The 25012-nt window shown below is 60.9% G+C and overlaps 5 protein-coding genes across 27 annotated transcripts; 3 read left to right on the top strand and 2 right to left on the bottom strand.

Annotated features, from left to right (window-relative positions):
* Positions 1 to 1088: 1088 nt before the first annotated feature.
* Positions 1089 to 8899, top strand: LOC306813385 (glycerol-3-phosphate acyltransferase 2, mitochondrial-like). Of its 2 annotated transcripts, none has more exons than XR_013776980.1 (22): positions 1089 to 1110; positions 1783 to 1862; positions 2490 to 2606; positions 2678 to 2751; positions 3597 to 3707; positions 3870 to 3998; positions 4641 to 4740; positions 4812 to 4942; positions 5019 to 5103; positions 5187 to 5393; positions 5607 to 5714; positions 5924 to 6009; positions 6095 to 6189; positions 6289 to 6359; positions 6608 to 6866; positions 7283 to 7494; positions 7836 to 7947; positions 8025 to 8150; positions 8230 to 8350; positions 8453 to 8503; positions 8616 to 8671; positions 8753 to 8899. XR_013776980.1 is itself a non-coding variant. In XM_079328781.1 (22 exons), the coding sequence occupies exons 1-22, from the start codon at positions 1309 to 1311 to the stop codon at positions 8867 to 8869; spliced, it is 2355 nt and encodes a 784-aa protein (XP_079184907.1). In that variant the 5' UTR covers positions 1284 to 1308; the 3' UTR covers positions 8870 to 8899. The 2 variants fall into 2 exon arrangements, 1 of the variants encoding a protein (XP_079184907.1); XM_079328781.1 differs by lacking the exon at positions 1089 to 1110 and adding an exon at positions 1284 to 1315 and having other exon boundaries at positions 7283 to 7431; positions 7869 to 7943.
* Positions 8897 to 11405, bottom strand: LOC306813386 (oxaloacetate tautomerase FAHD2B, mitochondrial-like). 4 transcript variants are annotated; one of them, XM_079328785.1, is made up of 8 exons: positions 11371 to 11400; positions 10522 to 10703; positions 9927 to 10143; positions 9795 to 9854; positions 9565 to 9724; positions 9264 to 9372; positions 9107 to 9194; positions 8897 to 9027 (listed from the first exon to the last, which is right to left on the bottom strand). In XM_079328785.1, the coding sequence occupies exons 2-8, from the start codon at positions 10698 to 10700 to the stop codon at positions 8965 to 8967; spliced, it is 876 nt and encodes a 291-aa protein (XP_079184911.1). In that variant the 5' UTR covers positions 10701 to 10703; positions 11371 to 11400; the 3' UTR covers positions 8897 to 8964. The 4 variants fall into 4 exon arrangements, with proteins under 4 accessions (XP_079184911.1, XP_079184910.1, XP_079184908.1 ...); XM_079328784.1 differs by having other exon boundaries at positions 9795 to 10143; positions 11375 to 11405; XM_079328782.1 differs by having other exon boundaries at positions 9795 to 10143.
* A 362-nt stretch (positions 11406 to 11767) lies between these two features.
* LOC306813359 (calsenilin-like) lies at positions 11768 to 16399 on the bottom strand. 19 transcript variants are annotated; one of them, XM_079328728.1, is made up of 8 exons: positions 15366 to 16399; positions 14199 to 14323; positions 14043 to 14112; positions 13870 to 13940; positions 13489 to 13596; positions 13306 to 13410; positions 13161 to 13223; positions 12006 to 12815 (listed from the first exon to the last, which is right to left on the bottom strand). In XM_079328728.1, exons 1-8 carry the CDS (start codon positions 15466 to 15468, stop codon positions 12768 to 12770), a joined length of 693 nt encoding a protein of 230 aa, XP_079184854.1. In that variant the 5' UTR covers positions 15469 to 16399; the 3' UTR covers positions 12006 to 12767. The 19 variants fall into 19 exon arrangements, 18 of the variants coding, with proteins under 18 accessions (XP_079184854.1, XP_079184853.1, XP_079184851.1 ...); XM_079328727.1 differs by having other exon boundaries at positions 12006 to 13223; XM_079328725.1 differs by lacking the exon at positions 15366 to 16399 and having other exon boundaries at positions 12006 to 13223; positions 14199 to 15046.
* Positions 16400 to 16536: 137 nt separating this feature from the next.
* On the top strand, positions 16537 to 17969 carry COX5B (cytochrome c oxidase subunit 5B). The gene is made up of 4 exons (XM_079329054.1): positions 16537 to 16687; positions 16792 to 16865; positions 17459 to 17558; positions 17768 to 17969. Exons 1-4 carry the CDS (start codon positions 16594 to 16596, stop codon positions 17878 to 17880), a joined length of 381 nt encoding a protein of 126 aa, XP_079185180.1. The 5' UTR covers positions 16537 to 16593; the 3' UTR covers positions 17881 to 17969.
* Positions 17970 to 19317: 1348 nt separating this feature from the next.
* On the top strand, positions 19318 to 24209 carry PURB (purine rich element binding protein B). Its single transcript, XM_079329039.1, has one exon. The coding sequence runs from the start codon at positions 19472 to 19474 to the stop codon at positions 20471 to 20473; it is 1002 nt and encodes a 333-aa protein (XP_079185165.1). The 5' UTR covers positions 19318 to 19471; the 3' UTR covers positions 20474 to 24209.
* The last annotated feature ends 803 nt before the right edge of the window (positions 24210 to 25012 follow it).

The raw sequence follows: 25012 nt of genomic DNA, 5'->3' as shown, positions 1-25012 counted from the left end.
AATTAAGAATAACAGTTCTTTACTGGGAAAATTAAAATAGAAATACAGTATTACAAAAAACAATCCCAACCCTGACAGAGTCAGAATCCAAGCTGACACCCGTCAGTCAGTCAGGGTGTTGGTAACAGTCCGATCAAATGGTGGCCACAGTCCCCCTGCAGCGGCAGGTGTGGCTCCTGTAGAAGGGTGCCGCCTTCCTCCAAAAGTCCCGGGATGATGTGGAAAGGTCCGGCTTCTCCTCTGGAATCCAGTGGAAAGAAGGAAACGTGCCATCCAAGAGCTCCGTTTTTATCTGGGTAGGAAAGGCTGGGTTCCTCCCCCTGGCTGGAGCATCTCCCAGTGGGGTGATGTAATTTTATCAGTCATACAATGGGATTTAATGGGCCAGCAGGAGATGGTATCTTCCTGGAGGGAGGATGGGCTGTGGAGAAGATAAAGGCGACTGCCCCATCTTAAAGATGGACCATTAGCAGATGGTATGTGCCACGGAGATAAAGGTCACTGCCCCATCCGGTTTTAACAGATGGTGATAGAATACACATTTCTGGCCACATCAAGCCAACACACCTAGTTTGATTGGTTTTGTTTGGGTTTTGTTGTGGTTTTGGTTTTTTTTGTTTTGTTTTTGGGTTTTTTTGGGTTTTTTTGGTTTTTTTTTCTCTCTCTCTTTGCTTGTTTTCCCGCTTTTGCTGCCATTCCCATCCCTCCCTTTCGCGGCTCCCAGGGGTGGTCGCGGAGGTGCCAAGGGCCGCGCAGGTGAATCGGGGCCCTGCTGGTGTCTGCAGGCCGCTGCAGCGCCGCGGGTTCGGGGCGCGGGGTGAGAGCGGGGCGGCGATGGGGCTGGGCAGCGGGGCAGGGGAGCGATGGGGCTGGGCAGCGGGGCTGGGGAGCGATGGGGCTGGGCAGCGGGGCAGGGTGATGCTGGCCCTGGGGGGACAGGGCCAGGGCCCAGGGCGGGGATGGCGCCGGTGTCCCCAGCGGTGTGGTGACCAGGCCCAGGGTAATGGGGTGGCTGAGGTGGGGCCGGGGCTGTCCCGGGCCGGGCCCGGTTCCGGCCGGGCTGCCCGGGGGCGGAGCGGGGCCGGGGCCGGGCCGGAGCGCCGGGCTGCGGTGAGCGGGGCCGGGGGCCGGGGGCCGGGGGCTGCGGCTCCCGAAGCTCCGCAGGGGCGGTGGGGCTGCGCCCCCGGGCCAGGGGGCGTGCGGCCGGTCTGGGGTGACACAGAGGGGCTGTGAGGCCTGTGCGGGACCCGCACCTCGGGCCTGGCGGGCCCGTGTGGGGTGTGTTACTGCCCTCAAACCCTGCAGGACATGTGGGGTGTGAGGGGTCATGTGGGGTGTGTTACCCCCCAAATTCCCTGTAGGGGGTGTGAGGGGTCATGTGGGGTGTGTTACCCCCAAATTCCCTGTAGGGGGTGTGAGGGTCAGTGTGGGGTGTGTTACCCCCCAAATTCCCTGTAGGGGGTGTGAGGGTCAGTGTGGGGTGTGTTACCCCCAAATTCCCTGTAGGGGATGTGGGGTGTGAGGGGTTGGTGTGGGATGTGTTACCCCCCAAATTCCCTGTAGGGGATGTGGGGTGTGAGGGTCAGTGTGCTGCCCCCCCAGATTTCCTGTGGCACTTGTGGGGTGTTACCCCCCCCAGTTCCATAGAAGCTGTGGTGTTTTCCTTCTCTTCCCAAGGTCACTCCAGGCTCTGTGGGGCTCATGTAGGGTCTCTTTACCAGCCCCTGTTCTGTGTGTCCCAAACCTCCCAAAACTGCCCTTTCCACCTGTTTGTGTCTCCAGGATTTTTCCCAGGACCCTCGAGCACCAGTGCCTGTTCTCCCCAGTTTGGGGGTGTCCTCCCAGCCATGACACCCCCCAAGGTATGTGACACCACAGGGGCCCTCTGTGCCACCAGCCTGCTCCTCCTGAATCCCTCCCCAAATCATACTGGGGTCTCCTTATTTTCCCCCTTCTTTTCCTCTCTCTCAACTACATTTTAAACCAAATTTGGATTTTTTCCCCCACTTTTATTTTAGGAAATAAAATTGGTTAACCCCACCCATCAGAAAGAGAGGGGGGGGAATCCCAGTTTGGGGGTGAAGGAATTGGAATCCCAGTGTTCCAGGATATCCCCTGACTCTGGAAGTTGGGGTGGAAAGGGCTGGTGAGGGGTCTGGGGTCTCCACAGATTCCACTGAGCCCCCTCAGGCCCATATTTCCCTGCTGATCTCAGTGGATCTGGGTTAATCCCACTGAATCTGTGTCTGTGAGGGAGAGAAAACCCAGTGCCTGATCCTGCCAGGGTGCTGATCCCCCCGAACCAGGCTGGTTCTCCTGCATCCAGGTTGATCCAGGTCTACACAGTCACCAAAATGTGCCACCAACTTGTCCCAGCTAAAATTCCTTTATTCCTTGCCAAAACCTCCCACTTGGCAAGCGCATTTTGGGATGTATCCACCCACATTTGCCATTCCAGTGCCCTTCCCCGTGTTTCTTTTCCCCCTCAGATTCAAACACGGATCAGCCATTCAGGCCCAAAGCTGGAAGTTTTCATCCCATTCCTGGGCAAATACCACCGGCCAGTTTCGGGGCGCTGCTGCCAGACCTGCACCCCCAGGAGCTGGGTAGGAGAGCGGGGGGTCCCGGGGAGCCCAGGAGCCGCTCTGGCAGGGCTTGATGCCGCTTTTCCTGCCAGGATGGATTCTACCCCGAGCGTCTTGCTGCTCTCGGCTCCCGCGACGTCAGCCGTGTGACGGAGACAGACACGCGGTGAGGATGGATCAGCTCTGCAGAAAACACCTGGAAAAACACTTCCCCCCTACATTTCACCAAAGTGCCTGTGGGGATCTCTCTCCATCCTCCCTGTTGCTCATTATGCAAACCGAGCTCATGAATCAGTTTTGGGAAGCTGGAAGTGGCATCTCCGAAGGCTTGGGCTGTGCTCTAGTCATGGAACTGAGGAGTTGGGGTCATGTCTTTATTTGTTTGAGCAAAAATTGGAATCTTTGTGGGGGAGGTGGAGGTGGAGGGTTGTTCTTCTCTCTGGCTCACAGGGAAAAGGGACAGCCAGTTCCCCCTAGAAGGAAAAATACCAGGAAAGGCAAAATTGTGGTTATCCTCCCTTTTCCTTTTTCAGGAGCTGCCACAGAGCCATTTCCAGATATTTTCATTTTTGAGGTGCCAGATCACTTTAGCTTCACTCCCCTTTAGGGAGAAATCCCTGGATTATCCGTTTTTTGCTTTTTTTCTTCCCAATTCAGATCATTATCCTCCATTCAGTTTCAAGTCTTCCTAGCTTCAGCTTTGAAATGCTTGGAAGAATCCATTGGGATCATGGGGATGTCCTACTCCAGGCTATCCCAAAGCTCCTTCCCACCCTGCCCTTAGTGCAGATTTGGGGATAGATTGGGAAATTTCCATGGTTTGGGAATCCCAGGTTTGAGTCTCAGGTTTCCTTCCTGCTAGGCAGCCTGAAGCATCAATCCACCAGTGCCTCAACATTTCCAGCTGTAAAATGGGGAGAAATGTCCTGAATTTGGCAGAGAGGCAGTCTGGGGGGGCTCTGATCCTGCTGGAAAAGCCCCTGCCAGGATGTTATTGTATGTCCCCTCCAGGTTCCGGGGCTGGCTGGTCCGGAGGATCTGTGGGTTCCTTGCAGCCTGGGAATGGAAAATTCCAGCAGAGACTCCTGGGGAGCTCCTGGTGCGGATCTGCAGCAGCAAGAGGTGGGTGGGAGCAGCTGGGCCATCCCAGGACCACCCTCACTGATCATGGGGATCCTGTTTGGTCCCTGGACCCCAGGTCGGTGTGATCCTGGAATCCCCTGAGGCTCTCTGGACCCCAGCATGTGGATTCTGGGGTGCTCCCTGCTGCTGTCCTCTCCCCAGGGTGCAGGGTGCTGCCTCTGCCCCAGAGCCTGGGTCTGAGGGGGATGAGGGATCCCGGCAGCGCTGGAAGGAGAAGATCTGCCAGATCCTGGGGGAAATCCAGGCCCCGCTCTCTCCTCTGCTGCTGAGGTCATGGATCTTCTGGAGAAATATTCTGGGATTCTCTGGGGGATAAATACAGGTCCTTTTGGAGATATTCTGGGATTTTGGGAGGATGCACATGGATCTCTTGGGTGGTTCTCTGGGATCCTTTGGGGGATGTGCTGGCATACTTTGGGGGATATTTCAGGATCCTTTGGGTGGCTGCCCTCGGGGTCCTCTGTAGGTCCTGGGGCCATTCCCCCAATTCTTTCTGAGGAGCTGGAGCGGGAAAATCCAAACCCCACAGGAAGGAGGGAAGCAGAGAAAACTTTGCTTTTCCCTTTCCCATCTCTGACAACTGGGAATCCAGGGTTTAAGTGCTTGTCTAATCCAGTTGGAATAAAGAGTACTTTTGAGCTGTTAAAGGGAAAGTATTCCCTGGGAATGCGAAATTCCTCATGGAATAAGAGCATCTGGGGATCCCAAAGCAGGACAGGGAGATTGAGGGAATGCAGGATTCCCAATGGCAGCTCTGGTTGCGAATGGAAAGGAGGATGTCTCATCACCTGTAGCCTTTCATGTGTGATAATTTTGAGCAAGGATGGGTTGGTGAAACTGAGGCAGGGAGGATTTGGGGGTTTGGGGGAGCCCCATGCATGGTAGAGTTTCTCATTCCCAGTTTTCCCACAGGCTGTGCCACTGGCTGCTCCCCAAGTTCCTGACCCGTCTGTTCCTGGGCGTGCAGCTGCACCGGGGGCAGCTGGAGATGGTGCTGCGAGCTGCCAGGACGGTACGGAGCCCGGCCGGGCGCTCCCAGCCCCGGCAGCGCTGGCAGTTCACCCCAGGATCCCTTTCTTGCAGCCCGAGGTGCCGCTGGTGTTCCTGTGCAGCCACCAGTCGCAGGTGGATGGGCTGCTGCTGTCCTTCATCCTCCTGTCCCAGGGGATCGGGCTGCCCAGGGTGGCAGTGGGTGCCTGCACCAGCCCCCTTCGGTAAGGCAGCGTGTGGGATGTTCCCAGAGGATCCAGGGGGATGCAGGGGTTGCCCACAGTGTCCTTCCCTCACCAGATCCCTGCTCCAACGCCTGGGAGGGATTTTCCTGCCGTCGTGGAGTGAGCTGGATGAGGGGCTCTCAGGGGCTGTGCTGGATGCGGTGGGTGCAGTTTGGCCTGAAAAATCCCTCTGGAGTGCTTGGGGAAGTGCTGGCAGCTCTCAGCATTGCCAGTCTCCCCGCAGTATGTGCAGGAGGTGCTGCGGAGCCGCCAGCCCCTGGTGCTGTTCCTGGAGGAGCCCTGGGCTGCCCTGCGGCTGGCAGACCCCGCGCGGCGCTGGCTGCTCCGTGTGCTCCGTGCGCTGCAGGACGGAGCCGTGCCCGACGTCCTCGTTGTCCCGGTGGGAATCGCCTATGACGTGGCTCCTGGCAGAATGGAGCAGGATGGAGCGGTGAGAGGAACTCAGGGGGGTCACCTGTGCTCCCCCAAATCACTGGGACTGTCCCTGGCAATCAGTGTTCCCCAAAATCTCTAGGAAGCACTGTTCCCCTAAATACCTGGGAAGATCCCTAGGGAGAGGCATCTCCCCAGATCTCTGGGAGCATCTCTGGGGAGTGACATCTCCCAAAGCTGCCACGAATCCCTCAGTGCAATCTCTTGGCAGCCCCCTCAGCCCCTTGGGATCAGCACGTGTCTCCAGGCAGCATTCCAGGCCCTGCGCCGGCACCGTGGATGTGCCCAGGTGGATTTCTCTCAGCCCTTCTCCTTACGGGTACGGCAGCTGCGGATGCCCCTGGATCCATCCCAGCACTGGGAGACTATTCCTGGGATATTGGTGGGGTTTGAGGTGCCTGGGGGGATCGAGTGAATCCATCCTGGGGAAATCTGCATTCCTCCCAGCCTTGGGGATCCAGGGATCAACTGAGCTTGTGGTGCTGAGGGGGTGTGAGCACCCACAGGCTCCTTCATCCTCATTCCCAGGAATTTGTGAACAACAACCTTGTCAGGCCAGTACTCACAGAGAATTGTCCAGAGCAGCTGCTGCTTCCCACTATCCTGGGCAGGCGGTGAGGAGATGGGCCCTGGGCAGTGTTTCTCCTTGGATCTCTGCTCCCTGCTTCTCTCCTCACCCCTCTCATCCTGACTTCACAGGCTGCTGGATGTTGGGAATGTGGGGACTTTGAGTCCCAGTTTGGGGACTGAAGAGGAGATTTTGGTGACGGCACTGGGGCTGCATGCACTGAGTGGTGAGGGAGGTCCCTGCATCCCTTGGGATGGCAATCCCTGCTCGGGAATGGGGTGGAGATTAATCCCCCCAGATAACAAGTCCCTCTCTCCCACTGCAGATTCCAGAGCTTGCTCTGCCATCATGGCTGTGGGAATCACTGCGGCGCTGCTGCTCCACAGGCATCAGGAGGTGGGATAAGTTTTCCATCTTTCCCTTTCCTCAGAACACCATTCCCAGCAGGACTTCCCCCTCCCCATTCAGCCCAGTGGGAATCACTCTTCTTTCTCTGGGAGCAGCATTCCAATAGCAATCACCCTCCTTTAACAGGAAGTAGTAGTCCTAATGGGAATCACCCCTTCTCAGAGCAGCATTCCCAGTGGGAATCCCCCTTTCCCTCAGAGCAGCACTCGCAGCAGGATCCCCCTCTGTTCCCCCAGGTTGTGCTGCTGCCCCAGCTGATGTGGGATTTCTCGGAGCTGCTGGAGCAGCTCCTGCTGCGGGGCTGTGCCGTGGGGTTCTCAGGGCAGCTGCGGGCACTGGTGGGGCACAGCCTGCGGCAGCTGCAGCCCCCCCTGGCCCTGCACCTGCTGGGGCCCCCCAGGGCTGCCCTGGGGCCCCCCAAGGCCTTGGCTCGGGCACGGCTGGGGCGGCTGGCGGGGGGCGTCCGGCACCACCTGGCTGGGGAGGCCGTGGGCGGTGAGTGGGGACATCGGGGTGGGGATGGGGTGACACTGCTGTTACTGGGAGCAGGGATGCTGTGGGATTCAGTGACACCAGGGCTTAGAGGCACTGGGGGAATTGGGGACACCAGGAATGGGTGATGGCTGCACTTCAGAGAACACCAGGGGTATTGTTTATATTGTGGGGGTCAATGGCATTGGGATTTGGGACACCAGGATCAGTGATGCCAGGGAGATTGGTGATATTGGGAGATTCAGTGACACCACGGTAATGGCACTGGGGAAGTTGGGGAAGCAGGAGATTATTGACACTGGGGAATGGGGATTGGGGATGGAAGAGGTCAGGGACACTGGGCGAGTTGGGGACACTGGGGATTGGGGATGCTGGGGTATTTGGTAACTCTAGGATTGGTGACAGCCCTTTCCCATCAGCCTGTGCCATCCGTGCCCTGCTGCTGGAGGTGCTGCCAATCCTGGGGCACCCCTCCAGCCTCACCAGGATCGTGCTGAGCCGGGACGAGCTGCTCCGCAAGATCCTGGAGCTGCTGCAGCTGCTGCCCCCGACCCTGCTGGGGCTCCAGGTGGGGACACGGGGGTGGCCTGTCATCCCCAACCCTGCTGGGGCTCCAGGTGGGGACATGGGGGTGGCCTGTCATCCCCAACCCTGCTGGGGCTCCAGGTGGGGACACAGGGGTGGCCTGTCATCCCCAACCCTGCTGGGGCTCCAGGTGGGGACACAGGGGTGGCCTGTCATCCCCAACCCTGATGGGGCTCCAGGTGGGGACACAGGGGTGGCCTGTCACCCCCAACCCTGATGGGGCTCCAGGTGGGGACACAGGGGTGGCCTGTCACCCCCAACCCTGATGGGGCTCCAGGTGGGGACACAGGGGTGGCCTGTCATCCCCAACCCTGATGGGGCTCCAGGTGGGGACACAGGGGTGGCCTGTCACCCCCAACCCTGATGGGGCTCCAGGTGGGGACACAGGGGTGGCCTGTCACCCCTTTCCTGTGTTCCCAGCCCTGCCAGCCTCCTGACTGCCACAGCCTGGACATCCTGGACAAGCTCATCCTTGGGGGACTGCTGGAGGAGGAGGTGGGTAACACCTCAAGACCTCTCCTGGAGCACAGGGACAGGGTGGCTTCGAGGTGAGGTGACACCCTGTTGTGCCCATAGCTGGAGAGTGAGCGCTGGGGTTGTGATGTGGCCCCCCGGCGCTTCTTGTGGGGACGTTCCTTGGGATCCTTCTCTGATGACAGCGACAATGACAGTGAGCACGGGGTCCCCAAGCAGTGCTATAAGGTACTGGGGGCTTCCCCCACTGCCCCCCAGGCTGAAGGGAGGGTGGTCTCCCCCAACTCTGACCATCTATCCCCCACAGCTCACTGAGCCCCAGGGCTTCCCTGGCTTCCTCCTCTTCCTCTGCCGCCTCCTGAGCCCCATCCTGCAGACCTACGGCCGGGCTGTGGAGTTCCTGCAGCGACCCCCCTGGCCCCAGCCTGGTAGGAGCCCCCTAAGTGGGGAACCCCTTGGGACTCCCTGGGGCCACTGAGGCAGGGCTGCAGCCCTGAGAAGGTGGGATCTGACACTCTTCCCCATTGCAGAGGCAGACTGTGTGGAAGCACTGCTGGAATTTCTGGCCGAGGATGAGGGTGGTGAGTCAGGGTTGGGGGGTTCTTGCTTTTAGGAGTCAGTGACCCCCAAGCCAGGCTAAGAATTCTGAAGATGTGGCATTTGGGGATTCCCTCGGGATCTCTCTCCACACAGGATATCCCGACAGGAGCCTGGCCCTGAACTCCCTGCAGAGTTTCAAGGACATTGGGGTAAGCACAGCTCCCCCAGCCCCCCACATTTTACTGCCCCCTCTCTCCCCTCCTGACTTCCCTGTGGCCAACCCCCCCCAGGTGCTGGAGGAGCTGCAGACCCCTACTGGACGCCTCCTGCAACTCTCCCAGCCTTTCCAGTCTGCTTCCAACCGGGAGAAGCTGGCAGCCTTTATCCACCAGTTCACTCAGCCATAGCCCCCCAGATCCATAAACAGGGCACAGTGACCCAATGGCTCGTGGATTTATTGACCCTGTGAGGGGGAGGTGGGATCTGGGGCATCTCTCCACTGTCAGACCACTCGGTTGCAGATGGTGCCCAGCTCTTCAATTTCACACTGCACCTCATCACCGCGCTGTAAGGGGGGGACATGGTGGCATCTGTCCCCAGTGGGGTCCACCATGTCCCCCACCTGGGCCCCCATTTCCCCTCACCTTAAGGAAAACAGGCGGTTTCCGAAAGAGCCCCACTCCCGCAGGGGTCCCTGTCAGCAGGATGTCCCCAGGGACCAGTGTCACAAACCTGGAGCACATGAGGTGTCAGCCATGTGGCCCCCTGGGCTTTGGGGGTCCCCAGCTCTCCCATTCCTACCGGGACACCCAGGCGATAAGGGTGGGCACCCTAAAGATGAGGTGGCTGGTGTTGCTGTCCTGCATCCGGTGCCCATTGACACTGCAGCGGATCCACAGGTTGTGGACATCTGTGGGAGGTGACATGAGGGGATGTGGCCACTGTGATAGTGCCACCATGACCCCACCTTGGGGAAAAACACGGGGGAATGGGGAACATGGGGCTGTGGTGGCACCAGCGGCAGCTGAGAAAGAGTCATCATTGCATCCCTGCCTTTATCTCATCCCATCTGTGTCCTGTCCTTATCCCATTACTGTCCCACCTGCCACTGCCTCCCTGGTGACAATGGCCGGCCCCAGGGGACAGAAGGTGTCGAAGGTTTTGCTCAGCAGCCACTGCCGCCCATTGCGCTTCTGCCAGTCCCGAGCGCTGACGTCATTGGCCACGGTGAAGCCCAGCACGTGCTCCAGCGCTGCCGCCTCCTGGGGACAGGGACCCGCTTACAGGGGACACTCACACGCACCCCCCGAAGTGGGACGGGGCCAGGGGTACCTCAATGTGTCGCCCCCTCTTCCCGATGACAGCAGCCAACTCCACCTCCCAGTCCAGCTCCTGTGGGGACAGAAGGGGGGCTGGGAGGGCCATTCCTTGGGGGACTGTGGGGGTGGGTACCAGGCTACCCACGCTGGTGTCCTGGGGGTGCACAATGTCATCAAAGGGCCCGGTGATGGCGCTGGGGAACTTGCTGAAGATGATGGGCTCCTTGGGGACCTTTACAGCCTGCTCCTGGCAGTGGTCGTGGTAGTTGAGCCCCACACAGATCACCTTCTCGGGGTCCCCCACCGGTGCCAGCAAACGTGCAGTTTCCCGGGGCACCCGGTGCTGCCCTGACTCCAGTGCTCTGTGGGGACAGATCCACCCTCAGGATCACTCATATTTTGGGGCACCAGTTTCTCAGGGGATGCACTCTTTGGGGGTCATTTAGAAGGGTCAGCTGTGTTTTAGGGACTTTCCTTTTTGGGGATGTCCACAGTTGAGGGGACCCACTTGTTGGGCTCAGCCATTCTTGGAGGTCACGCATCATTGGGGGTCACCCATGATTTGGAGTGCCCAACTTTTTGGGGGGCCAGCTGTTGGGGGTAAGCCACTTTGGGATCATCCAAAGCAGCATGCAGATTTGGATGGCCACTCTTGTGGGGGTCTATGAGGATACCCCCTTTTGGGGCTCCCTCTTCTTTTGGGGCACCCAGCTTTGGGACCCACCCTTGGCCTCACCCACCTCCGGGCGAGCGCCAGCCCTCGGGGGCCGATCTCCAGGAACTCCCGCATCGATCGGGGCAGCTCCGGCTCCGCCGCGCTCAGATCCACCAGGTCGCCCCCGGGCGCCTCCTCCAGGCCGAGCCGGGGCCCCCCGCCCGCGGCCCCTCGGAACCGCACCAGCCGCAGCGCCCCGCGCATCCCCTGCGGCACCGCGGCTCGGGATCCCGCCGGACTGGGCTCGGATGAACCCCGGCACCGGGGGATCCCTCCCCTCGATCCCCGACCCCCGGGGGATCCCACCCAACCCCAGGGCCCGAGGGTCGCTCCCTCAGCCCCACACGGCCGCGATCCCCAGAATCCCCCCAGTGCCAGGGGTTGCCCTCCTGACCCCGCACCGCTCCGGTCCCCGAGGACATTACCCCCACTCCGACTCTGCTCAGCCCAATCCTAGCGAATCCCCCGATCCTGCACAAACCCAGACCCGAGGGGTTCCCCTCCATTTCTCGCCCACTCAGTCCGAGCCCAAGGAATGCCCCGGTTCCGTGGGACTCTCCACCGACCTCACGCTCCCCCCACCCTGAGTTCCGCACAGTCCCGATCGCGCACAACTCCGACCCCAGGGATCCCCACATTTATCCCACACAGTCCCGATCCCGAGAATGCCCGCGACTCCAGGGATATCCCCCCAGTCCCACAGAGCCTGATCCACGGGGTTCTCCCCGTTCCCAAGGTCACCCCCCAGTCCCACAGAGCCCCGATCCAGGGGGTTCTCCCCGTTCCCAGGGTCCCCCCAGTCCCACAGAGCCCCGATCCAGCGGGTTCTCCCCGTTCCCAGGTTCCCCCCATCCCGGGGTCCCGGGGGTCTCACACACGGCTGTTCCCCCGCTTCGCTAGGGGGCGCTGGCACCACCCACGTCACGTGCCGTGCCGCCCCCACACGCTTGGAGGCCGCAGCGCCGAGACCCCGCCCCCTTCGGGCCGACCAATGGGATCAAACAGGGGGCGGGGCCAAGCGGCCAACGAGAGCGAATGAGTGGCCAGGGCTGAGGGGCGGGGCTGGGACCGGGAACGGGATCGGGAATGAGAGAGGAAACGGGAACGGGAACTGGAATAGGAACGGGACTGGGAGTGGGAATGAGAGAGGAAACGGGAACGGCAACTGGAATAGGAACGGGACTGGGAATGGGCATGAGAGAGGAAACGGGAACTGGAATAGGAACGGGACCGGGACCGGGAACTGAAATAGGAACGGGACTGGGAGTGGGAATGAGAGAGGAAACGGGAACCGCAACTGGAATAGGAACGGGACCGGGAGTGAGAATGAGAGAGGAAACGGGAATAGAAACGGGACCAGAAGTGGGAATGAGAGAAGAAACGGGAACCGGACAGGGAACAGGAACGGGACGGGGAGAGAGAATGAGAGAGGAAACGGGACCGGGAACTGAAACGGAAACGGGAATAGGAACGGGACCGGGAGGGGGAATGAGAGATGAAACGGGAACGGGAATATGAAGGGGACCGGGAACAGGAACGGGAATATGAACGGAACGGGGAGGGGGAATGAGAGAGGGAACGGGAACGAAAACGGGAGAGGCACGGGAGTTCGACTGCTAGCCGGACAAGGACAGGGACTGGAAGACGCACGGAGAATAGGACTGGGAGCGGGACAGGGGCTGGGAATGGGAGAGGGGACTGGGACACGGGCAGGGACAGAGACCCGGACAGGGACCGGGACTGCACATCCCTCATGACTCCATTTCACCCCTAATTCGTCGCTATTTGGTTTATTTATAAAATCCCCCTCTCTCCACGCTGCTGGGGGAGGGGAGTCTGTGGCTTCATGGGGAGGGCACCCCTGAGTGTTGGGGGGAGGAGGGGCTGTGCTTTCAGTTGGTGTTTGGGGGTTCCATTTCATGGCTGCAATACGAAGACTCCCACCTGAGGGGACCCCCCCACATCCTGAGGGGTCCCATCTCTGAGGGTCCTCAGGCAGTCCCCGTGTCCCACCCTGGGGAATCTGGGGTTGGGTGTGTGCTATGTCAGGTCCCTGCACCGCCAAGGGCGGGGGGTCCGTGTCGAGGGGAGGCTCAGCCCCCCAAAATGGGTCTGTCTGGCAGGTGGCAGAGCCATCCCCCGGGGGGCTCTGGTGGCAACGTCGTCCTTGTCCTATCCCACCTCTGGGAGCCACATGCTGGATTTCTTCTGCCTTTGAACTTCTTGTTTGTCTGAAAGAGTAGAAAAACTCCGGGGGGGGGTGGGCAGGATCTAGAGCACGTTATGGAAGATCTGCATGGAGCTCATGATGTCCTTGTCCTGGGGGGGAGAGATCAGAGACCCCGTGTCCCCCTCCTTCCCCCCCCCCCCCAGCTCTCCTTCTCTTGTCATCTTTTTGCCATCTCCCTCCTGTTCCCCTCATCCTGTCCCCTCATCTGGTCCCTCTCATCCCCAGCCCTGTCGCCTGCATCCCACACTTCCCATCACAATCCTTCTGTCCCCCCAGCATCCCTCTCCCAGCCCCAGCTCCTGTGCGTCTCCTGTCCCACTCCCATCCCTCCCGGGGTAAACCCTTTGTTCCCCTCTCTCCTCATGTCCCCAGCATGTCATTTTGGGACAGAACAAGCAGAAGGAGGAGGACGGTGCCCCTCCAAAGCCCCTCACCTCCTGGCACGTGGCCAGGAACTCCTCGAAAGTCACCACGCCGTCCCTGTTCCTGTCCATCTTCTGCAAGGGAATGGCCAGGGCTCAGCGGGGCCACCCCTGGCGGCAGAGTGGCCCCGGGAGGTGACAGTGGGGACTGTCTCACCTGGAAGAACAGCTCCACGTGCTGGGCCGGCGCGCTGGCTCCCAGGGCGGGCTCGGTGCAGCGGCCCATCATAGCATAGATGGATTTCATGATCTCCAGCATGTCCTGGGGGACACAGGGCACTGACAGCTCCCCGTCTGGGTGTCCCCACCCCACCAGCCCCCCAGTGTTCCCCACTGTCACCTCCTTGGTGACGTAGCCGTCCTTATTCACGTCGTAGAGGTCAAACGTCCACTTCAGCTTCTGCTGCTCCGTCCCCCGCAGCAGCACCGAGAGTCCCACCGCGAAATCCTGCCGGAAGGGTCGTGGCCGTGAGCGGGGAGGGACCCTCGCCCCCTGCCCCTCCCTCCCGCGGCCACATCGATCCCGGGCCGCCCGAGGGATTTCATTCTCTATCGATCCTGTTATTTTTACCCCCCGCTGCCGCAGCGCCCGGCGCTCCCGGCACCCGCGAGGGAGAGTTTGGCCACAGCCTGGGAGGGGGAAGAGGAGGAGGAGGAAGAGGAGGGGGAAGATGTGATGAATCACGGTGCTGGCACAGCCATTCCCACCAGGATTTCCCACCTGGAAGCAGAGAGCCCCGTTGTGGTCGGCATCGAAGGCGTCGAACAAGAAGTGGGCGTAGGAACTGGCGTCTGCGGGGAAAGGGGGGCAGTGAGTCCCCAGAACTGGGGTAGGGGGTTTCCCGGATGGGCCCCCCAGACCCTCCTGCCGGGTTTGGGGACCCCCCCACTCACCGCCTTGAGGGAAGAACCGCGAGTAGATGAGCGTGAAGGTTTCCTCATCCACGAGGCCACTGGGACATTCCTGGAAAGGGGAGCGGCGCCGGTGACCCCGAGGAAAGTGTGGACCCACGAATTCGGGGCATCGGGACGACGGACCCCCAGACTCACGTTCTTGAAGCCACGGTAGAGGGATTGAAGCTCCGTCTTGGTGAACTTGGTCCGAGCCAGCAGCTGCTCCAGCCCCTCGGGCTGGTGCCGAATGGTCGGGAGCTCCACGTCGGCATCGCTGCTGTCTGCCAGGAGAGACCCCCGGGCACAGACCCCCCTTAGAAACACCCCTCCACCCCTAAACCCGGCCCCTAAACCCACCGCCCAGCGCCTCGGCGGAGCCCGGATCTCCCTCGGGACCCTGAACACCGCGGGTGTTGCATCCCGAGGGGTTTCCCACATTCCCAAGGCGCAGAAGATTCCCGAGCCGCCTCTTGGCCACCGCTGCTCCCGCCCGGCCCAGCGGAAGGTAATTAATAAATGATGGTTCATTAATAATTTCAGCCTAGGAAGCCCCTGTGGAGCCGCTCAGCACACTGGGGTGTCAGCAATTTTGGGATGGGGTTGGGAGCCCGAAAAATTCCCAGGCGCTGTCAGAGCGGGGAGAACCCTCAGCGCCGGCTGTGAGGGGTCTCAGGGAACTTGGGGGTCCCTGGAGTCCATCTCAGGGGGTCTCAGGGGGCAGTGAGGGACCCTCATGGCCCCTCTGAGGGGAGGTTCAGGGGCTGATGCAGGACTTGGGGCTCCTTGTGTCCCACCTCAGGAGGTTTTGGGGGTCACTGTGGAGTCGAGGTCCCCCAGCACCCCACCTCAGGGGGCTTGTTGGGGGTTAGCGCCAGCTCAGAGCCCTCTCGGCCCACCTTGGGAAGGTTTGGGGGACATTGGGGGTCCCCGTTATCTGCTCCTGGGGGTTGGCAGGGCACGGGAGCCCTGGGAGTGGGGGAGGTCTCTGGGGTGAGGGTCCCCACCCGCCCGAGGGTTTGGGGGCCTCTGGCAGCGCAGCCCCTCGGAAGGCTGGGCCGTGGCGCTGCTGGGGGTGTTGGGAGCCTTGCCCACTCCCCCCTTCCCCCACACTCCCAAATCCTCCCAAAACCTTCACCCCAAACCCTCCCAAGGGGGAACCCCAAAACCAGCCGGTTCTACTCCACATGGGCCAATTAGAGGCTAACAGGTCATTTGGTGCTTGGGGAGGGAAGGGGACACCCCAGGATGGGCGGGGGGGGGGGGACGACAACAACTAATTTATTTAAATAATTTGAATTAATTAAGGTGGGGGGAGGTGGGTACCTTCTACAGAGATGGGCTCCAGGATGCCAAACTGCTTGAGGACGGCGATGAAGAGGAGGATGACCACGGCCACGGCGCACAGCTCCATGCCCTGGATAGCCATGGCCCCCGGGGGGGGTTGGGGGCGCCCCCCCCAGAGCCTGCGGGGGTGCGGGCGCTGGGTGCTGCGGGAGCGCGGGGCGGGAGCTGCCGCCCGTGTCCGGCTGTCCTGCTCTCATCCTCCTCCTCCTCCTCCTCCTCCTCCTCCTCCCTTGGCACGCGCCCACCCCCGGCCCCCCCGGCGCTGCTTGCCCATAGTTTATTTTCAGTTTCCCAAAGAAAGTTGAAGGTCGAGGGGAGGCAGGGGTGCCACCCCTGCTCCGCGCAGCACCCGTGGGTGCTGAGGTCACAGCCGAGGGGGGTCAAACCAGAGCGGGCCTCAAAATTGGGTGAAAAAAACGTTGTTTCACCCCCCCCCCCCCCCCGCCCCGCCACCGGTGGGATCGATGGGATCGATAGGGATGAGTAAGCAGCGAGGGGAGGGGAAACTGAGGCAGGGAAAGCGGCGGGGCTGTCCCTGTTCCCCAGAGCTGTCCCCACCCCACTGTGGGTGTAGGGGACATAGGCCCTATTCCCTGACGACTGTCCCTGTCCCCTGGGGGCTGTCCCTGTGCCCCTAGAGGTGCCATCTCCCCCCATGACCATCTGTACCCATCGCCGCCGGGATGGCGTTCCGCAGTGTCCTGGGCTGGCCTTGTCCCCACGTCTCCAGAGACACCGTCCCTGTCACCCCGGGGTGTCCCCAAGGCCCCAGGAGCATCTGTCACCATCCCGCCAGGGGTGTCCCATCCTCATGGTCCCAGGGACATCACCCCTGTCCCCACGGGGGTCACCACGGGGTGTCCCCGCCATCGCCAGGGTATCCCAGGCTCCGCTCCAGTCCCGAGGTGTCCCATCCCCACCGCCCCCGGGACATTGTCCTTGTTCCCACGGGGGTCCCATCCCCCATCCAAAATCTCAGCCTCCCCTCTGCCCCGCCCACGGCGACCACCGGGCCCACGGGGGGGCGGGGCCCACAGGGGGGCGCACGGGGCGGGGCTCTGCGAGTGTGGGCGTGGTTATGTGGGTGTGGGCGTGGTTATGTGCGTATGGGCGTGTCCGGGGCGGAGCTCACGTCAGTGGCGCGAAGCTCCATCGCCCCGGCAACGTCACTTCCGCCCGTGCAGGAAGTGCCGCTACTCTCGCCGCCATGGCCTCAAGGTTACTGCGGGTGAGCGCGGCCCTGCGGCTCCTGCCCGCGGCCTCTGCCCGCGCCGTGCCCGTCCGCCAGTTCGGCGTGCCCGGTGAGCGGGGAGCGGGGAAACGGGGGGGAGCGGGGGAGGAACGAGCGCGGCCGGGGGAGACCGGGGCGGTGTGTCTGCGCGCGCAGTGTGACGGCTCCCCGCAGGGAACCTGGCCAGCGATGAGGAACAGGCGACCGGGATGGAGCGGAAGGTGATGGAGGCCATGAACAAGGGTCTGGTGAGTGCCGGGGATTGAGCCCGTGGAGGGCTCGGGGTGGGCTGTGGAGGGAGGGGGTATTTCTGGGGTAAGGTGGTATCTCTGCGGGTATCTCTGGAGCATCTGGATGGGGGTATCTCTGGGGAACCCCGCGGTTTCTCGAGGGATGACAGGAGGCTCTGGGGCGGTTTCAGGTTTGACTTGCCATGGAGCGAAGGAGTTTATTGGATGAGTGTTTGGGGAGTTGGAGGGTGTTCTGGGGGGGCTGAGGGGTTCGGGGTTATTTCAGGGTTCTGCTGTCCTTGATGGGGGCAGGGTCTGAGGGGTGAGAAGCTCTGGGGATCCCAGAGACTTTGGGGAGTGCTCGGGTGGTGATGGGGTCATCTGGAGGGGGCGTTTCAGGGTTTTGGTGTCCTTGGAGGGTTGCTGGGTCTAGGGTTGGGGAGTTCTTGGGAGAGTCTGGGGGTGGAACTGGGGGACTACAGAGTGCCTTGGTCAGTTTGGGGTTCTCAGAGACAGGCTGCCCTCAGGGGGTGTTGTGGGTTTGAGGGATGCAGCTGGGGGTTCTGGGGTGCTCACATTCCGGGGCTGTCCCTGCTCCCCCCGTGCCACAGGATCCCTACAGCATGTTCCGGCCCAAGCGCTACATGGGCACCAAGGAGGACCCAAACCTCGTGCCCTCCATCAGCAACAAGCGCATCGTGGGCTGTGTCTGTGAGTGCCCCCACCCCTGCTGTGTGTCTGTGTGTCCATCCTTGCACCCATGCTCGTGGTGTTTGTGTGTCCATTCATGTCCCTTGTCTGTTTGTCCATCCCCTTCTGTCCTTCTGCTTTGTCCCAACCTGTCCATGTCCCCTGTTCCTCTCTGTGTGTCCCTCCCTGTCCCACACTGTTCCTGACCCACGCTGTCCCTGTTCCCCCAGGTGAGGAGGACAACAGCTACGTGGTTTGGTTCTGGCTGCACAAGGGTGAGGCTCAGCGCTGCCCCTCCTGTGGTGCCCACTACAAACTGATCCCCCATGAGCTGCCCCACTGAGGGGGCTGCAGGACCCTCCCCCCTCACCTCCCCAGAATGCCGGGGCCCTGTTGAACCCCGCTGAGCCACCCAGATAAAGATGTTGTGTGGAGAGCCTGACTCTGTCTGTGCTGGGGAGGCAGTGGGGTGGGGGGATCAGGCCACGGGGTGTCACTATGAGTGGGGAGGGGACATGGGCATCTCAGGGGGACACCGTGGCCTAGGAGCAGTATTTGGGGTGGGGGGAGCCCATTTCATTGTCCCTGTGCTCTGGAACTGGGGGGCCCCTGGGGAAAGCCTACTGGGTCCTGTTGCTGCTTTGTCCCTGAGCACTGAGGGGGTGTTGGGTTGATTCCACAGCCTCCTGGACAGACCACCACCCCCCACTCACACAGGGTACAAAGAGAACCTCCCCAGTGTCCTGCTGGGGGCCTGTTAGTCCCCTTGGACATGATCTTGCCTGTCCCATGGGTGACACCCCTATGGCCAGGAGCCTCGTCCTGCTGCTGGAGGGTCCCAGAGTGCTGGTCCTGCCAGGCACCTGAGGCTCCATCTTCCTCTGATGGGACTCAGAAGGTCCCACCAATCCCTAGAGGTTCCCAGGAGATTCTCCTGGGACCTGAGGAAAATTCCCAGGTGATCCCAGTCAGCTGCAGGAGATCCTCACAGGGCCATTTGAGGTCCCCAAAGGTTCCCAGAAGATGCTGGGAAGTCCCTGTTGGTTCCCATGAGATCCCCAGGCACCCTGCATGGTCCCAGGGTGTCCCTGAGGGGTTGCCACATCCCCAACAGGAGCGCTTCCCTCAGGTGGGTCATCCCATACTGCAGGAGAGTATGGGTTCTGCCCTCCAGGCCCTGCTCAGGGGTCTTGAGGCCCAGGGAAGACCGGGAGGCTACCTGTCTGAAGTGTGGCCCCAGTGCTACTGACTAGCTGTGATGTCATTGATGACATCATGCTGACTGCTGATGACATCATGCAATCCTGGCTGGAGGGGGTGGAGCTGTGAGTCTCCCTGGCCAATGGGGGCTGTGCTAATGGTGAATGACAGCTGCGGGCGGGTGGGGCATTGGCGCTCCCGGAGCAGCCGGGGCTGCGGGAGGCTGTGACTGACAGCGGGGAAGGGCGGGAATTGCGCTCAATGGCGAGGGCGCCGGGAAGGGAGGGGCTGGGGGCGTGGCTTCAGCCGTCTATAGGAGCTGCCGGTGCTCGTGACTGACAGCTGAGGGGGCTCTGCCGCGGGAGGGGGTGCGGGGCAGGGCTCATGGGGCGGAGCCCTGGGCCGAATTGACCAATAGGAGCCAGCGATGGCCGCGACTGACAGCCAGGCTGCAGCTCTGCGCTCAAAGACGAGGGGGTCTGCGGGGCGGGGCCTGGGCCCACCGACCAATGGGCGGCATTGCGCTGGTGACTGACAGCTGGGGCAGGACTCGGAGCGATGTCATTGGAGGGGAGGGGCTGCGGGGCGGGGCTTGAGGGGGCGGAGCTTCACCGGGGGCGCGCGGGGACGCGGCGGGCGGGGCTCCGGCGCACGTGACGGCGGCGGTGCGGCGGTGACGTCAGCGGTGTCGCAGCGGGGCCGGAAGCGGGCGGCGCGCGGGGCGGGCGGACAAGATGGCGGACGGGGACAGCGGCAGCGAGCGCGGCGGCGGCGGGTTCGGGACCGCCCGCGGCGGGGCGGGAGGGGCCGGCCCGGCCGCGGGGCCCGGCGGCGGCGGCGCGGCCGGCCCCGAGCAGGAGACGCAGGAGCTGGCGTCCAAGCGGCTGGACATCCAGAACAAGCGCTTCTATCTGGACGTGAAGCAGAACGCCAAGGGCCGCTTCCTCAAGATCGCCGAGGTGGGCGCGGGCGGCTCCAAAAGCCGCCTCACGCTCTCCATGGCCGTGGCCGCCGAGTTCCGCGACTATCTGGGCGACTTCATCGAGCACTACGCGCAGCTGGGCCCGTCCAGCCCCGAGCAGCTGGCCCAGGCCGCGGGGCCGCCGGGCGAGGACGGCGCCGGGCCCCGCCGCGCCCTCAAGAGCGAGTTCCTGGTGCGGGAGAACCGCAAGTACTACCTGGACCTGAAGGAGAATCAGCGCGGGCGCTTCCTGCGCATCCGCCAGACCGTGAACCGCGGCCCCGGCGGCCCGGGGGGGTTCGCGGGAGGCCCCCCCGGGCTGCAGAGCGGCCAGACCATCGCGCTGCCGGCCCAGGGCCTCATCGAGTTCCGCGACGCCCTGGCCAAGCTCATCGACGACTACGGAGGCGAGGAGGACGAGCTGGGCGGCCCCGGCGGCGGCGGCCCGGGCGGTGGGGGGCTCTACGGGGAGCTGCCCGAGGGCACGTCCATCACCGTGGACTCCAAGCGCTTCTTCTTCGACGTGGGCTGCAACAAGTACGGGGTGTTCCTGCGGGTCAGCGAGGTGAAGCCGTCCTACCGCAACGCCATCACCGTCCCCTACAAGGCCTGGGCCAAGTTCGGCGGCGCTTTCTGCCGCTACGCCGAGGAGATGCGCGACATCCAGGAGCGCCAGCGGGACAAGCTCTACGACCGGCGCGCCGGCCCGCCGGGACCCGGCAGCGGCAGCGGCGCCGGTGACGACTCCGACGGCGACGACGTGGACGACGACTGAGCCGATCCCCCCAGCCCTCGACCCCGACGCCGGCCCCCCACCACCCCCTCCGAGCCCCGGGGCGAACGGGTCCCCAATCCCCACTCCCAGTGATGGGGGCAGAGGGGTCCCTGACCCTCCTCCAGCAGCGATGGGGCAAAGGGGTCCCTGAGCCCCCCTACCCCCTCTCAGTTGAGGGGTGAAGGGGTCCCCAAACCCCTCACGTCCCCACTCCCAGCAACGGGACAAAGGGATTCCCGAGCCGCCCCCTCCCCCCCCAGAGCAGCGGTGGAGCACGGGGGTCCCTAAGCCCCCCGAGCCCCCCCTCCTGCCGCCACCGGAGAGAGAGAAACCGGCCCGACCGTGCCGCCCCTCGCGGCTTCCTCGCCCCCTCCCCTGCTCCCACCATGGGACCCCCAGCCCCCGGGACTCGCTGCTTTAGAGGGGGCAGGGGGTCACCCGTAGCCCCCTCCCCTCCCGGTGCCCCCCCATCAAAACCAGCACCCGTGGGCCCCGGAGCCGAGCGGCAGCGACAGAGCCTGGGGGGGCAGCGGAGGCACCTTGGACCAACGGCCGTTCCCTCGGCTTGTGATTTTTCCTTCATTTTCCCTTTTTTTTTTTTTTTTTCCTTTTCTCCTCTTTCCACGTTTTTTTCTGGTTTTTTGGGTTTTGTTTTGTTTGGGGGGGGCTTTTATTTGTTTGTTTGTTTGGTTGGTTTTGGGATGAAAACTCCGGGTGCCCGAACTGGAACCCGCCCCGAGTTGGCGGCTCCCTGATAATTAGGGAAGATTTCCTCGGTTTTGCCGATTTCTGACCGTTTTTCCCTCCCCTCCCCGTTTCCCGCCGGGAAGGGGGAGGCGCCGGCACAAAGCACAAGGAAAAACTCGACGGGGCGAACCATCTTCCCCTTCTCTCCAAATAAGGAGCCTCCGGCCCCGTTTCACCAGGACCCGCCGGAATCCGCCCCTTGGCTTCACCCAATTTGGATTTTCCGGTCCCAAATCCGTGGCCACGCCCGGCCCCGGCACCTTGGGGGTGGATTTTGGAGGTTTATTGTTATTTTTTGCCTCCTTTTGTCTTTTTTTTTGCCTCCATGGGTCTGGCCCTGGCGCCGCCTGGTCCCTCCAGCCACCTCCTATTAAACACATTTTTCCACTCTCAAATAGTCTTTTTTTAAAATTCTTTTTCACTCCCTCAGCTCAGTCCTGCCCTGTCCAGAATTCCATTTTTTCACCCTGTTTTCCCATAACTCTGAACTCCATCGCTCTCATTCCAGGGTTTTGCCTCTTCTTCTCCAACGGTTTCACCACTTCTAGGACTTTCCTTTTTTTTTTTTTTTTTCCTCCCTTTTAATCCATTTTTGGGAGCCCAATGAGCTGTCTCTTTAATTTATTACCACGGATCCGGCATCTCCCTCTCTCCGTATTTATTGGGAAGTGAGGAACAGCCACAGACCCCTGGGGGACCCCCCGCGCCGCAGGGACGCCGCTGTCCATCCGTCCATCCGGCCCCATCCCGCTGCTCCCGCTGCTCCCGCTGCCGTCGCTCTTTTTAAAGGGATTTTTAAAGCGAATTTCTTCCATTTATCCCGTTTTTAAGCCTTCTCCGTCGCAAAGGACCTGGATCTCTCACTCACTCACACGGGAGCAATAGTCCTTCCTCGATGGCCGATGTGTCCGTACTGTATTTTGTACCCTCAGGCAGCTCTTTCCGGTGAATTCCTGCTGTATCCACCCATCCTCCTGGTCCTGTGTTCTTTGCCACGGAGAAAAACCATAAACCACGACGGCGACGATGGATATGGGGGGAAAAGGCTCCCAGCTCCGCGGGACTCACCGGCGTCCAGCCGCGGGACCTCTCCTTTTATTTTTGAAGAGGATGAGATATATATATATATATATATATATAAAAATATATATATATTCCTTTGGGTTTCTTTCTTTTGGCTGAATTACGGTGATTTGGCCTTATTTCTACTTCGGGATAGCGGCGGAATTGCTGCTGGCCCAGCCCAGCTCTGAGGAGCTGGCTAGAAATACATGGAAGAGGAAAAAAAAAAAAAAAAAGGCAAAACCACCAAAATCCAGTAATAAACCCAAAAAAGCAGCTCCCAGCGTTGGCTCAGGGAGCCTTTCCTGGCCAGAGAAGCGCTGGATCCATGGACACAACCTCCCACAGCTCCATTTGGGTGGGAAGAGCAGAGCCCGTCGGGGGAAGACAGCGGAAAAAAGAGCCAAAATGAGATAAAATGGGAAAAAAGGGGATTTGAGGTTCCAGCTGGAGCGAGGGGACCAGCCATGGGGGCTTTCATGGGGAAGGGGATCTTGGGAGGCAGTTTTGGGGTTTTTTTCTCTTGCAGCCTCCTAGGAGCCGTTGGGTGTTTCCCAGGAAAGTGGGACAATGCCGGCATCTCCCCTGAACCCTCTTCCCATCCCTGTGTGTATAGACATGGCTGTGTGTACATAGCTCAGATTTGGTTGGGTTTTGGGTTGAATTCTGTAGAAAATGGGCAAATTGTTTTTTTTTTAATTATTATTATTTTATTTTTAAACCACAAATAGGGGGGAAAATATCCCAGATTCCTGGTACTTCCAGCTTTGCTGCCCCAGAGGGGCTGATGTAGAATGTGATGATGGCTATACAGACATAATATTGGAAGTCTCATACAATGCCCCAAAACCCACTGGAAAATACCCCAAGTGGATGGGTCTGGAGCAGGTGGTGCTTCCAGGGCAAGTTCAAACAGCTTCAATTCTTTTTGCCCTAAAAAATATGGAAGAAAATTTGGATTCTCCTCCCTTGTTTCCAGGCAATTTGGGGGCAGTGAGGGATGGTTTGGGGGGGCTGTGCCAGTGGCGATGCCTCACATTGGTGACAAAACCAACCCAATCCCTCACTGGCCTCTCAAAAAAAAAAGCAAAAAGTGGTAAAAAATCGCACAGAAACCTGGAAATGATTAAAAACAAGCAGCTGAGGGGGCACTGGGGGTATGCAGGGTGGTGCACCATGGGAGCTCAGCAGGTATTCCCAATGGGAAATCCCTGCTGGCTCCATGGATGTTCCCAGATCTTCCTGCAGGGCGGGGCCTGGCCGCGGGTGCCATCGCCCTCCTCATCCTCACGGAGCCGGTAGAGCCAGCGGCAGCGGGGCCAAGCCATGCAGGGCTGGGGTTGGGTGTGGGCAGGAGAACCCAGATCCGGGCGGGACGGCCAGGGAGGAGCGCGGCACGGCCTGGAGCCCCCGGGGGGTCTGGCCTCAGAGCAGCAGCTGGGAGCGGGTCCAGCACGGGTGGCTCAGCACATGGGTCAGCCCAGCCAGGAGGCTGGGACAGCATCAGTGGGGAGAGCACTGGATCTTCCTCCAAGAGCCAGGCCCTCCCAGAATTGGATTATCTGACAGCTGGGTCCTTCAAGAATTGTATCCTCCAAAAGCTGTGTCCTCTGAGTGCCCGATCCTCCTCCAAGAGCTGGATCCTCTCAGCACCAGATCCTTCTCTGAGTGCTAGATCCTCCTCCAGGAGCCAGATCCTCCTCCAAGTTGGATCCTCTGAGAGCTGGATCCTCCAAACACTAGACCCTCCTCTTCGAGCTGGGTTCTTCTGCAAGCAGCAGATCCTCCTCGGAGAGTTGGATCCTCTGAGAACTGGATCCTATGAATGTTGGATCCCCTCCGAGCACCGGCTCCTCCTCAGAGCAGCAGATCCCGGGAGCGCCACCTCCCTCCCCGAGCGCTCGCCATGATGTCCCTTTGCCGAAAAGAGAAAAAAAAAAAAAAAAAGTTTTATTCCTGTTATTTTTTTAATGAAAGAAAAACAAAAACTAAAGCAAACCTGCACTTTAGGCGGCCGGGGGGGCCGGGGCCCCCGTGTCCTTTCCCTGCGGCCGGCGGGGCGGCTCCAGGGGCCGGAGGCAGGTCCTGGGTGTTACCACTAGCGCAGACGAGGCCGACGCGACGAACTCCTCCTGCTCCGAGCACTCCTGACGTAGCAGATTTTTGCAAATGGAGTTTTACAGTCTATATTTAAAGAATTGTATGTTTGTAACAAATAAAGTATGCGGAAAAGTGAATGAAAACCAGCCCGGGCCTGACTTGCTCTTTGGGGGTGCCATGGGGGGCTCTGGAGGGTGGAGCTGGTGCCACCATTGTGGTGAGGGGTGGGGTGGTCACCCTGCGGCATTGCAGGGACATGCAGAATGTCGTGAAGGCATCGGGGGCACAAAGAGGGAGCGTGGAGTCCCTCACCTTGTCCTGAGGGGAACGCCTGAGTCAGAGGCGTTGGGAGTGTGAGGTACCGGCACGGTGGGGAGGGAAGGGGTTTGGTGGCTTAGGCGTGTTGTGTCACGGCTCAGGCTGGTGTGTGCACAGGTATAATGTGTGTGTGGGCGTGTGTGAAGTGAGAGTGAGGTGTGCGTGCCAACACACGGCTGCCTGGTGTGTGTGTGTGTGTAAGGCGTGTGTAAAGTGAGTATAAGGCATTTGTGCCATCACATGGCTGCCGGTTGTGGGGGTGTGTGTAAAATGTGTGTAAAGCATGCCTGCCATCACATGGTTGCCTGCTGT

The sequence above is a fragment of the Erithacus rubecula genome (genome assembly GCF_903797595.1).
Source record: "Erithacus rubecula genome assembly, chromosome: 29".
Classification (NCBI taxonomy): Eukaryota; Metazoa; Chordata; class Aves; order Passeriformes; family Muscicapidae; genus Erithacus; species Erithacus rubecula.
The sequence above is the reverse complement of the archived record's forward strand: the minus strand, read 5'-3'. Positions and strand labels throughout refer to the sequence as shown.